Source organism: Macrotis lagotis, chromosome X, assembly GCF_037893015.1.
Source record: "Macrotis lagotis isolate mMagLag1 chromosome X, bilby.v1.9.chrom.fasta, whole genome shotgun sequence".
NCBI lineage: Eukaryota > Metazoa > Chordata > Mammalia > Peramelemorphia > Peramelidae > Macrotis > Macrotis lagotis.
In genome coordinates this window covers 2103240-2116204 of record NC_133666.1, presented here as the reverse complement: position 1 = coordinate 2116204, position 12965 = coordinate 2103240, and the positions used below count along the sequence as shown (strand labels likewise).

The 12965-nt window shown below is 44.5% G+C and overlaps 1 protein-coding gene across 2 annotated transcripts in view; it reads left to right on the top strand.

The window, feature by feature from the left end:
- Positions 1–477: 477 nt before the first annotated feature.
- Positions 478–12965, top strand: part of GAB3 (GRB2 associated binding protein 3) — a 154816-nt gene continuing 142328 nt past the window's right edge. For both annotated transcript variants that reach the window (XM_074199431.1, XM_074199432.1), the window contains exon 1: positions 478–636. In XM_074199431.1, coding sequence (XP_074055532.1) covers positions 565–636 — 72 coding nt within the window. In that variant the 5' untranslated portion in view covers positions 478–564. The remainder of the gene's footprint in view (positions 637–12965) is intronic.

Genomic DNA, 12965 nt, shown 5'->3' with positions numbered 1-12965 from the left:
GGGAAAAGGGAGGGAGGGGAGCAAGGAAGAGGGAGGGGAGCAAGGAAGAGGGAGGGAGGGAAGAGAGGGAGGCAGGCAAAAAAGGAGGGCGGGCGGGCAGGAAGAGGCAGGCGGGCGGCGGGCGGCGGGCGGCGGGCGGCCGGCTCTGGCCATCCGGGCTTTCGTCCGCCGTGCCCCGGGGCCTGCTGGCGTTCCCGCCCAGCTCCCCGAGGGCCCGTGACTAAGGAGGCTGGGCCCCGGCCAGGCCGGTCTGCGGCCCAGGCCCTCCCCCCACCTCGGGCCCGGCCCAGCCCGGAGGGGGGGGGGGGCCACGGCCTCCGAAGTCCTGGCGCGGCGGCGGCGGCGGCGGGGGCGGCGGGGGCGGGGGCTTGGCGCCCGGAGGCCGGCCCGAGGCGGCCCCCGCCCCCCTGCCCGCCCCCCTCCGCCCCTCGGGCCCCCGCCCCCCCGAGGCTCCGCCTCCCCAGGCGGCCAGGCAGCGGAGGCTGAGCCGGAGGCTGAGGCTGGAGGCTGAGGCGGAGGCTGGCCTCAGCGGGCCGCTCCGCCTGGCCCCGGGCAGCGCGGATCATGAGCGCGGGCGACGTGGTCTGCACCGGCTGGCTCATCAAGTCGCCCCCCGAGAGGAAGCTGAAGCGATATGTGAGTTCCCCCCCCCCCCCCGCCCCCGGCCCCTCGGAAGGCCCGGAGGGGCTGAGAGGCCGGGGCCTGGCCGGGGGAGCGGCAGGTGGCCCCGGCCGCCCGGCCAGCTCCTGGAGCCCCGGGCGCCAGCTGCCTCACTTTCCCCGTCTGGGCCCTGGGGATGACGCCGGCCCTGGGCTCCCGCCTCGGGTCGCCGGGGATCGCCCGGGGGGGGGTGCCCAAAGGGTTTGCCCCGGGGACGATGGAAGCTGCCCTGCCTGGGGGGCTCCCCGGCCGCCCTCCCCGAGGCCGCCGCTTGTCCCGGGCCGAGCCTGAAGGGGTCGGGGAGGGGGGAAACTGAGGGAGGACCCGCAGCCGGCACCACCAGGGCTTTCTGCACCTTTCAGGGGCCCAGAGCCCCGGCGGGGGGACTTGGGGAAGTTCTTGGGACTCCAAATGGAGCCTAGAGGGGGCTCAAGGGAAAGCCAGAAGATGGCAAAGGGACCCCGACGGCACGGGAATGCGCTTCTCTCTGGTCCTGCCCCCCCCATCTGCTGCTGTCTCCCCTCTTCTCTCTGTAGCCTTCCCCCTTTCTCCATATCTCTGTGGATCTCCCTCTCACTCGGCCTCTCTCTCTGTACCTCTCCCTCTTCCCTCCCGAGCTTCTCCCTTCCTCTCCGTAGGTCTTTCTGTTTCTATCTCTGTCTCTTATCTCCCTCCACTCCTCCTCTCTTTGTATCTTTGTGTCTCCCCCCCTTTCCTCCTCTAGCTTTCTCTTTCTGTCTCTATATACTTGTATCTCTCTGAACCTTCCTCCCACTCCTCTCTCTGCATCTTTCTCTCTCCCTTTCCTCTCTAGCTCTGCCCTTTCTTGCTCTGTCTTTCTCTATCTGTATCTCTCTCCCCACTCTTTCTCTGTATCTTTGTATCACTCCCCCCCCCCAATTCTTTAAGTCTGTCTATCTCTGGGTCTCTCTTCTCCCCCCAGCTTAAGATTCCCCGATCTTTCAAATTTGTTCATTAATTCATGTGTCCCGTGTTTTTTCTTAATGCCCACTCCCCATTCTGTGCCCTCTGCCCGTAGAAGGCTCTACGAGACAAGGTGGGCTCAGGCAGGCACAGCGAGGCAGGTGCGGCAAGGCTTGGCATTACGGTGACCTGGTCACGTTGAGCTGAGATAGCAGGACCTGGTAGCTTTCAGAGACTCGATTTCCACTTCACATTTTTCCCATGGGAACAATAAGGATTCCCCTCCAGGGAGTCACCTCAAAATAGCTGGCAAGCCTAGCTGGCAGACCCAGCTGGCAGGCCTGGGTGGCTTCTTTCAGCCAGGGTTGACCTGGAGAACTCTGGTTGGAAGGTTCCAGCTTCTCTCTCTCCTCTACAATTATCATGCAGAGTGATTCTCTGAATATCCTTCGGGGTTGTGTGTGTGTGTCTGTGTGTGTGTGTGTGTGGGGGGGCTTCCTTAAACTAGATACCAACAAATGGATTTGAATGGACTCTCAGCACCAATTGACTGGCCGGGAAGAAAAACAATTATGATAACCCACTTACCCAAAACACTTCAGAGGATGGGCCTCAAACCGAGGTCTTTGATGGAGGCCCACAAAGTCTCTGGAGTGCTCCTCTTTAGGCAGCCCTGAGGTCTTGTTGCTCCTCTAGATTTGCCTAGGCAGCAGCACCTGAAGTGGCCTGGGGCTTGCTTTCCCTCTGCCCACCTTTCCCAGTGCTGCCCGCCTTTCCCAGTGCCTGGGGGCCCCTTCTCCCTACAGGACTGCCCTCCAAAGGGACCCTTCAGTAGCTCCTGATTGTTTGCTCAGATGAAAGCTGACATGTTTGAGAACCATTTCCTTTTCCTGACTCCGAGGGGGATGGTGGAGATCTGCAATGCTAACCGCTTCTCTTCATATCGACCATGTGAGCAGGGTAGGCTTTGTCCAACCACACAGCTAGAGTGGCAGGCTAGACCCGAAGACTGCATAGGAACCCCAGATTCACCTAGCACCTGGAATTCCCAAGGTTTCATAAAATGAGTTCGATGCCTCAGGATGTGGAGAAGGTAAGGAACGGCACAAAGCTCCCACCAGCCGGCAGAGCTGACAGTGATATGTGGCTGGCTAGGCTGGCCAACAGTGGACTTAATTGCCATCCCAGAATCTCAGGCTTTGGAAGTTGGAAAAGAGCTTGGGGGCCATTTATTTAGTCCTGACCTGGGCCTGTCTAAGCAATCTGCAACAAATGGCCAAGGCCGGCTTTCTGCTCCCAACCCTCTTTGGTCATCGGGAGCTAACTTCTCTTTACAGGGAGCTGACTGAGGCTAAGAGGTCTATTCCGGGTTGGAGAAGAAGAGATCTAGGCCAGTGTCGTCTCTTCTCCAGGCTTGACTTGCCCGCTTTATCGAGTGTCTCATTCTAGGCTTCTGGGCTGGCTGATAACCTTGGAAAGGTCTGGCTCTAACTCCTTCCTTTTCCAATGGAGGAAAACCAAGATTGAAGGATGCTAGACCTTGAGTACAAAGTCAGTAGGGATTTTCCCATTTTCGTTGAGGACCTTTTTTGATCTGAGCTGACAGTTGGTGTTTTCTTAGGGCTTCATTGATGCTGGAGGTTGGATAATTGGTGTTAGTAGGCTCCTCCCTCCAATGGTGCATCTTCTTGAGCATGTCCTCTTATCAAAACTCCCTGGGTCTTCTAACACATTATGGGAGAAGTTTGCTACATTTTTGAGGCTGTCCATCTGGTAGCCCTCTTTATTTTGGGTCATATGCCTCTTTTACTCCTCTTATCTCCTTGAGGATATTTTTTCATGTACCTATATCACCATGGGTAACATGCAAATGCTGATTTCTGTGCATCTCTGACAGCCCAGCTTTGCCTCTGTTATGCAAAAGCATCTTTTAGGTGGCGGATCTAGAAGGGATAAGCTTTCACCCTTGCAGCCCCACTTACAGCGCTAGACCCCCCTCCCCCCGCACTTCCTCGTAGACCTGGGGTGGATAGGAGGTATCCTGTCGGGAAAATGTCAGCTGTCCAGAGCAGGGGCTAGTTCCTTTGGCTTCTTGAGTCCTCGGTCCTTAAGCCAGGCACTCAGAAACGTCAGAAATTCCTCCAAGGGAGAGTGGGCAAAGTGGGGACATTGCTTCTGAAAGTTCAGATCAAAGGTACAGCAGGCTCACTTTCAAGGTTGCCTTGGCACAATTTGACTGTATCCATACTTCAGTCCCTGGCTGAGGAACCATGCCTTTCTTCTATAGAGGTTACTGCTCCACTAACTGCTTGTGAGGAAAAAGCATGTTCTTGTAGGTAGCTAGCATTCTTGCCCTTCACCATAATATGTTTCTAGAAACTGCTGGAAAACACAACTGGGGAAAACCAGATGATTGTTCCTTCATTAACTTGTTTTCTTAAATCTGCATTGACTTTTAGTTAACTTTTCTCCCCCACTAGAAGGATATCTTGGGTTGGCCAAGTTTACAGTCAGAAGGTCACAGATTTTACAGCTGGAAAGGACTTTAAGAATCATTTAATTAGAACTAACACCTCATTTTCCACATGAGGAAAATAGGCAGAATTTTCTCATGCACCTTCCCTTTGGGGACAGCAGGCTTCTAAGGGGTCCAGAGAAAAGATAGGCATGATGTCAGAGACTCCAATTCTCTGGGGGGAAGTTACACCAGAAGGAAGGGGAAACTCTGAAGAATGAAATTCTAAAGACATCAAGGAAAATAATTCTGACTAGGAAGAAAATGAGAGAGTTGTTGATAGAAGCTGACAGACATTCTTTGAACAGATGCTATTGTAAAAATTCAATTCAATAAACATTTATTAAGAACCTACTCTGTGCCAGGTTCTGTGCTCAATACCTTTATTTTTAGTTTTTTCCCTTTTATTTAAGGCAATGGGATTAAGTGACTTGCCCAAGGTCACACAGCTAGGCAATTATTTAGTGTCTGAGGGCACATTGGAACTCAGATCCTCCTGACTCCAGGGCCAGTGCTCTGTCCACTGTGCCATCTAGCTGCACCTGTTCAACACCTTGTAAAAGACTAGAGATGGAAGGGAGGGCAGGTAACAGGGCAGGCTGACTACAAAAGCATGACCCAAAGGAAGACTGGAGATGTAAGTTTGTGTGTACAGCCAGGAGGGCCAACTGCATCCCACTTTAGATTATAACATGGTGACTGGTTTTGCTGAATTTTTTAATTCTTTGTCAAAAGGGATAGTTCTCTGAGAATGGGGAAGGAACGGGGGCCAGGGATATTTGGGTGATGGAAGAACAAAGGACATCCAGAAAAATCTAGAAATAAAACCCCAATCTTGGCCTAGTCCTCTAAGTGTTGGGATCACCACGTGAGCTGATGCTCAAGAGGAAATCTCAAAGATGGCAAGGAGCCAAAACAACTTGTAGTGGAACAAAGCAGAGGACTAAAAGAACAGTTGGAGTGCCATCGGCATAATCCCTGAGAATCTTTGGGGGCCTTGAGTGGCTGAGGACTGGAAACAACAGAGCCTAGAGTGGATGAGCAGGAAGTACAGCCGGCCACTTATTCAGCTGGATGAGGCCATGATGTCCCTGAGATCTCACAGACTAAGTGGATCATAAATAGCACAGCCGGGATCAGAACACAGAAATCTTCATATGACGCTTCCATCTAACCTGACTCTTAGAGCCAGGCTGTTTTTTTTCCAGGAAAACCAAGGAACAAGTTAGAGCAGGGGGGACTGTAATAAACTGATCCGTGTTCAGATTAAGTTCTAGAGAAATAAGATGTGCTTGGGTTGTTGGGATTTTTTTAAAGCATTTTCAGATGATCATGTCTAAAATTGGACAGAGCAGAGGAAGACAACATATTTAAAGAAGCTGGAAAGGGGGAACAGAATGGAGGGTGGGAGCTAGGGAGGGTCCCTGAGGCAGGGGGTCCCTAGGAAATGATAGCACTCCAGTCCTGCAAGAAGATGAATTTCTGGAGACAGTGATGAAGGCCAGCTCCTTTGCTTCCTGGGCTGGGAAACCTCTTGGCCTTTTCTATTTTCAAACTTCAAAGTTTATTTATCCACTTATTTATTCAAATGAGGGTTTCTTTTCCCAGAGAATCCTGAAGTCTTTGCTAAGTGTGAAGGAATGACTTTGGTCTGAGACGGTTGTTTTGAACCCTGGTAGACTGTTGTTCATTTATCTAGTAACAAAATGACTTTGATGTTCCAAATTTGTCTGATGGCTTTATCTTTGTTTTGAAGAAGATCTGGGTCCACTCATTCCCAGCTCCCACTTGGAATACAATAGGATAAACACTCATTAAATACCTACTGTGTGCCAGGGACTATTTAAGCATTGGGCATACAATAAAGAAAGCCAAACCCTATTGTGCAGACACTCTAATATTAGAGGAATTCAGCGAGGCTGAGGGAAGGGGGGAGGGGGGACAGGCAGGTACCTTATTCTTTGTAGTGGAAATGGAACAGAGCTGCCAACAGAAAATAGAGTCCATGCAAAGTCCAATTTTCCTCTGTCTATAGGAAAGCTTTGGGAGGATTTTGGGGGTCCTGCTCCAGCCTTCCTATATGAGGGGAGAGGGAAGATGTCATGCTGCCAAGGCTGAATTAGCAACATAATGAGGGAATTACTTGGGACAGCTCTTGTCTCCTCCCACTTTTCAAATTCTGGGATTCTGTGAGTAAGGGAATTTTTTTTGGGGGGGGAGGTCTTTGTATTCCCCAGTGCTTCTGTCCATAGAAATTTCAGGTGTGCTTGTTGAATTAGATTCAACTGGATACAACTCTTGATGGGGCTGGTGGTGATGGTGCTGGACTGGAAAACATTCTGGATTTGGAGCCAGAGGGTCTGGATTTCTAGACCGGTTTTATCCTATTGACCATATCATCTCCTTTCTCTGGGTTTCAGCTTCTTTATCTGCAAAATGAGAGAGTTGGACTTGGTGACCTCTCAGGTCCTTTCCAGCTCTAAGCCTATGATTGCCATTTCCTTTTCTAGCTGTTCACTAACCATTACCCTTTTGTAATACATTCTTGAATTTTGCCCCAAGTGAAAGCCAGAATGATTTGCCCTTTATTCCCTTTGTGGAATATCAAAACAACATTGTCTCTTTTACTGGGCCTTCTCCCATTCTTCATGATCTTTCAAAGTTCACTGACTGGGGATTTCATTCTCCAGATTGGTTGCATTTTGTCTGGACCCAGAGACTTGACTTTTTCAAGGGCAATTATCTCCCTATAGACTTAACTATTAGCCATTTTTGTTCAGTTATTTCCAGTGCAAAGGTCATTCTCTTTAACAGAGGAGAAAAAAAAGCAAAGTCAGTCCATCCTCCCCACCTTGAACAAGGCTCCTCTCTTTCCTTTGATCATCCATTCTCAATGAATCAAATTAAAATGTAATTCTTCCAATTGTAATACCAATGATTGGCCTTTGTGGAGGGTAGAGTTGGGTTGATGCTCTATTCTTTCTGCTCCCTCTATTCTGAAAAGGGAGGAAGTTGAATCTTTCCAAGGCTTTGCTTTATCAAAGCCTCAGGGGATGGTGACTTAGGGTGTGATTTTTTTTCTTTTGGTCACTACCTCTCCTTCCTGCTCTTCTCTTCTTTGAATATGCAATCCCTCTCTTGTAGCATCTAGCAAGCTCTGGGGGCAAATAGAATGCTGCTAGGTCCACCAAGTTCCTTTGTTATTTTGTGGCATTTATGTTACATGAAAGATTTTAATATACTCACAATAGCTCAGAGTTCCCAGTTAGGCAAATTCCTAATATAGAGGTAAAACTTTGGTTTTCTCTATTAATTTACATTTTGTATATTTTTATCCGGCTACTTCCATTTTCCTTTTCTCAGCATGCCTTATATGACTAACCCCAGCTTTCTTTTTATATGGAACAAAGTCAAGATATAGGAAACCTTTAAAAAAGGGCAAACTCTGCAGGCTTGCATCAGGTCCGCCTGCCAGGTACTCTCCCTTCATTCTGCTCCCCCTTCTCCACTTCTTTAAATGTGTTGCCTTCTCCTTTGTCCAATTTTAGACAATGTGATCATCTGACAATGCCTTTCTCTGCTACAGCTCAATTCTTTTCTTTCTTTCTCTTCACTCATTGTTCCAGTGCCATTGCTTTCCTCCAGACAGTGCTAAGGACTTTGTCTCCCCCACAATCACAATCATTGTTGCTCGGCTCATGTAGATTTTGCTTTTTCCTGTCACTGCTCTCTTGAAGACTGTGTGAATAGTTTTTTAAGCATAATTGTATTTATTTATTTTTAAGTCAGTAAAAACCTACCTTTTCTGGAGGCAGCTAGGGTAGTACATTGGGTTAGAGTGCCAGGTCTGGAGTCAGACCTGACTTCAAATCCAGCCTCAGACATTTCCTAGCTGTGTGGACAAGTCACTTAACCCTGTTTGCCTTGGTATCCTCATCTGTAAGATGAGCTGTAAAACCACTTCAGTATCTTTGCCAAGAAAACTCCCAAAGGGGTCATGAAGATTCAGACATGACTGAAAATGACTAAACAACTGCCTTTTCTCAATTCCCTTTGCAAAAGAAGGAAAAACAAAACCTGTGCAATAAATATGCGTAATCAAACAACACAAATTCACACATTGGCTATATTAAAAAAGTCTCAGTCTGCATCCGGAGTCCATCAATTCTTTGTCAGAAGTTGGCAACTTGGTTCATCATGAGTCCCTTGGAATCATGGTTGACAATTGCTCAGATCAGTGTTTTTTTCTCCCCTCCTTTTTAAAAGAAGCTTCTGCACAAACAGTTTTAATGCTGATGTAATAATATTGGCTGAATAGGGGGGAAAAAAATCCCTGCATCTAATTTCTCTGATAAGGGTTTGGTATCCAAGCTATATAATAAACAGTGACTAATATATATGACAAATAGCTTTGTACAACTAGTTCTCAAAAGAACGGCAAAGCATTAACAATCACAGAAATGCTGTAGATCACTCGTAATAAGAGAAATAAAAATCAAAGCATTCCCTGGGGTTTTCCCTCACAGCCTACCAATTGGGTAGGGGAGAATGATAAAAAATGACAATAGTGGATGTTGGAGGGGTTATGGAAAAGATAGATGCACTGATACATTATTGGTGAACCTGTGAAGTGATGCAACTGGTTCAGCAAGCAGTGTGGAATTCTACAAATTAAATGACTAAAAGGTCCATACCCTTTGAACCAAAGACTCTGAGTTTATAACACAGAGAAAGCCATTGTGTAAGGAAGTTTTCAAATATTCCAAAATACTCACTTTATGGGAGAGCTACAAATTGGAAACAAAGTTGCTGTCTTTCAGTTGGGAAATACCTAAGTAAATTATGGTTCATTAATGTAATCGTACTGTGCTATAAGAAATGAGGTGTATGATGAATACAGAGAAGTCTGGAAAAATTTATATGAACTGATAGAGTGTGAAATAAAAACAATCTACATGATAATGATAAATGGAAAGAACAACAATATACCAAAAACCAGAGTTAATATAACAAAGTTATAAAGCTCAAATGAGACACGAATGAAAAGATATGAGAAGACATGCCAACCCACTCTTTGGTGGAGGAGGAAAGTCCACAGGTGTTAGACACTAAATATAGTTTTGGATCTTTTTTAATGTAGTGATCAGTTAGGCTGATTTTTTTTTTCCCCTTCAGAAAGTCCTGTTTATTATGGGGATGGCTCTCAGGCTTGGAGTAGGGGAAAGATGCATGGTCATACGTTATGGCAACATAAGAAATAACAAATCAATAATTTTTTAAAAAATTAGATGATCGTGATGAGAGGAGTTTGTTAAGCATCAATGCTTTAGATTTGATGCAGTTTCCTTCTGCTCCCATTCCTCTTCTCTTGTGATTGACCAGAACTCATTCACAGGTTCTTCTCTTTTCTTTCTTTCTGAAAGCCTCTTATTTACCATGGTTAGAGTTTATTTCCCCTAGGACTAATGATGATGTTTCTCCTTTGTTTTTGAAGAAGACCATGACATCAGAGAGATGATGACATGACAGGCACATGAAGTAAATTGGAGTGAGGGGCTGCTGTGCTTAGTTACCATCCAGAACCATCTGGGTCCAGTGACTAGATATGAATCAGGACAACTGGAGATGGTCCTGGAAGCAAGGTAATGGCTGGTTAAGTGACTTGCCCAAGGTCGCACAGTAGTGTCAAATGTCTGAGATCAGATTTGAACTCAGGTCCTCCTGACCCAGGACTCTATCCATTGTGCCATCTCCTACCCTCCTAAGTCTAATCCTTCTCTTAATCCTATTCCATCTCCTCTTTCTTTACCTCCAGTATATTCCTTTTGCTTTTTCTTTCAAAGATGATCAAAACATTAAAAAAACACTCCCAGAACCTTTATCTGTAATTTTTAGACTCCCTTTATATTCTCTGATAGGGTTCTGAGGGAAATCATATCATCTCCCCATATTAAAATGTAAACAGTTTGTCTTTCGTTAGTCCCTTATTGTTTCTTGCTCATGTTTGCCTTTTTTGGCAGGATATTCTAAGATATTTTATTTTATTTTTTAATTAATTAATTTTCGAATTTTACAATTTTCCCCCTAATCCAGCTTCCCTCCCCCCACACCTCCAAAGAAGGAAGTCTGTTAGTCTTTACATTGTTTCCATACTATACATTGATCTAATTTGAATGTGTTGAGAAAGTTATCACATCCTTAAGGAAAAAAAATAAAAGTGATAGCAAGTTTACAGAATAAGATAATGTTTTTTTTTTTTAAATTAAAGGTAATAGTCTTTGCTCTTTGTTTAAAATCCACAATTCTTTCTCTGGATACAGATGGTATTATCCTTCGAAGATACCCCAAAACTGTTCCTGATTGTTTCCCTGATGGAAAGAGCAAGTCCATCAAGGTTGATCACTGCCCCCATGTTGCTGTTAGAGGGTATACAATGTTCTTCTGGTTCTGCTCATTTAGCTCAGCATCAGTTCATGCAAATCCTTTCAGGCTTCCCTGAATTCCCATCTCTCCTGGTTTCTAATAGAACAATAGTGTTCCATGATATACATATACCACAGTTTGCTAAGCCATTCTGCAACTGAAGAACATTCACTTAATTTCCAATTTTTTGCTACCACAAACAGGGCCGCTATGAATATTTGTGTACAAGTGATGTTTTTACCCTTTTTCGTCATCTCTTCAGGGTATAGACCCAGTAGTGTTATTGCTGGATCAAAGGGTATGCACATTTTTATTGCCCTTTGGGCATAATTCCAAATTGCTCTCCAGAAAGGTTGGATGAGTTCACAGATCCACCAACAATGCATTGGTGTCCCAGATTTCCCACATCCCCTTGAAACATTGATTATTGTCCTTTCTGGTCATATTGGCCAGGTATGAGGTGGTACCTCAGAGATGCTTTAATTTGCATTTCTCTAATAAGTAGTGATTTAGAGTAACTTTTTATATGACTATGGATTGCTTTGATTTCCTCATCTGTAAATTGCCTTTGCATATCCTTTGACCATTTATCAATTGGGGAATGGCTTATTTTTTTTTTTTAAATTTGACTCGGTTATCTGTATAGTTTAGAAATGAGTCCTTTGTCAGAAATACTAGTTGTAAAAATTGTTTCCCAATTTACTACATTTCTTTTGATATTGGTTACAGTGGTTTTGTCTGTGCAAAAGATTTTTTTTAAATTTTTTTATTTTTTTTTAGTTTTTGCAAGGCAATGGGGTTAAGTGGCTTGCCCAAGGCCACACAGCTAGGCAATTATCAAGTGTCTGAGACCAGATTTGAACTCAGGTCCTCCTGACTCCAGGGCTGGTGCTCTATCCACTGCGCCACCTAGACACCCCCATGTGCAAAAGATTTTTAATGTAATGTAGTCAAAATTGTCTAGTTTATTTTAAATGCTGTTCTTCATCTCTTCATTGGTCATAAACTGCTTCCCTTTCCGTAGATTTGACAGGTAAACTATTCCTTGATCTACTTGTTTGCTTATAATATTATCTTTTATGTCTAAATCCTTTATCCATTTGGATTTTATCTTGGTACAGGGTGTGAGGTGTTGGTTTAATTTCAGTTTCTTTCATACTAACTTCCAATTTTCCCAGTAGTTTTTATTGGAGAGTTTTTATCCCAAAGGCTGGACTCTTTGGGTTTATCAAACAGCAGATTACTAGAATCATTTCCTGCTATTGCACCTAGTCTATTCCACTGGTCCACCACTCTATTTCTTAGCCAATACCAGACAGTTTTGATGAGTGATACTTTATAATATCATTTTAGATCGGGTAGGGCTAAGCCCCCTTCTTTTGCACTTTTTTCCATTAAATCCCTGTAAATTCTTGACTTTTTATTTCTCCATATGAATTTACTTGCAACTTTTTCTAACCCATTAAAGTAATTTTTTGGAATTTTGATTGGTAGGGCATTAAACAGGTAGTTTAATTTAGGTAGAATTGTCATTTTTATTATATTAGCTTGGCCCATTCAGGAGCAGTTGATATTTGCCCAGTTATTTAAATCTGATTTTATTTGTGGGAGAATAACTGAAGTGACTATGAATGGGATTTCTCTTTCTAGCTCTTTCTGCTGTATCTTGCTAGTCATATATAGAAAAGTTGAGGATTTATGAGGGTTTATTTTATGTCCTGCAACTTTGTTAAAGTTGCTAATTGTTTCTAGTAACTGTTCAGATGATTTTTTTTGGATTCTCTAGGGATGCCATTATGTCATCTGCAAAGAGTGAATTTTGTCTCTTCCTTCCCTATTCTAATTCCTTTAGTTTCTTTTTCTTCTTTTATTGCTGAAGCTAACATTTCTAGTGGTGATAATGGGCACCCTTGTTTCACCCCTGATCTTATTGGGAATGCTTCTAGCCTCTCCCCATTGCATATAATGCTTGTTGATGGTTGCAGATAGATACTGCTAATTATTCTAAGGAACAATCCATTTATTCCTAAGCTCTCTAGTGTTCTTTAGTAGCAATGGGGGCTGTATTTTGTCAAAGGCTTTTTCAGCATCTATTGATGTAATCATATGATTTCTGATAGGTTTGCTATTGATATAGTTAATTATACTAACAAGTTTGCTAATATTGAACCAACCCTGCATTTCTGGGATAAATCCTACTTGGTCATAGTGTATTATCCTAGTGATAACTTGTTGCAATCATTTTGCTAAGATTTTATTTAAGATTTTTGCATCTATATTCATCAGGGAGATAGGTCTAGAATTTTCTTTCTTTGTTTTGACTCTTCGTGCTTTAATTATCAGCACCATGTTGGTGTCAAAGATCATTTTTGCCTTTTATTTGACTCCTTAGTCTGTTTCAAAGTTTCTATTTAGCTCTAGTCTTTTTTTTAGCATAAATGTT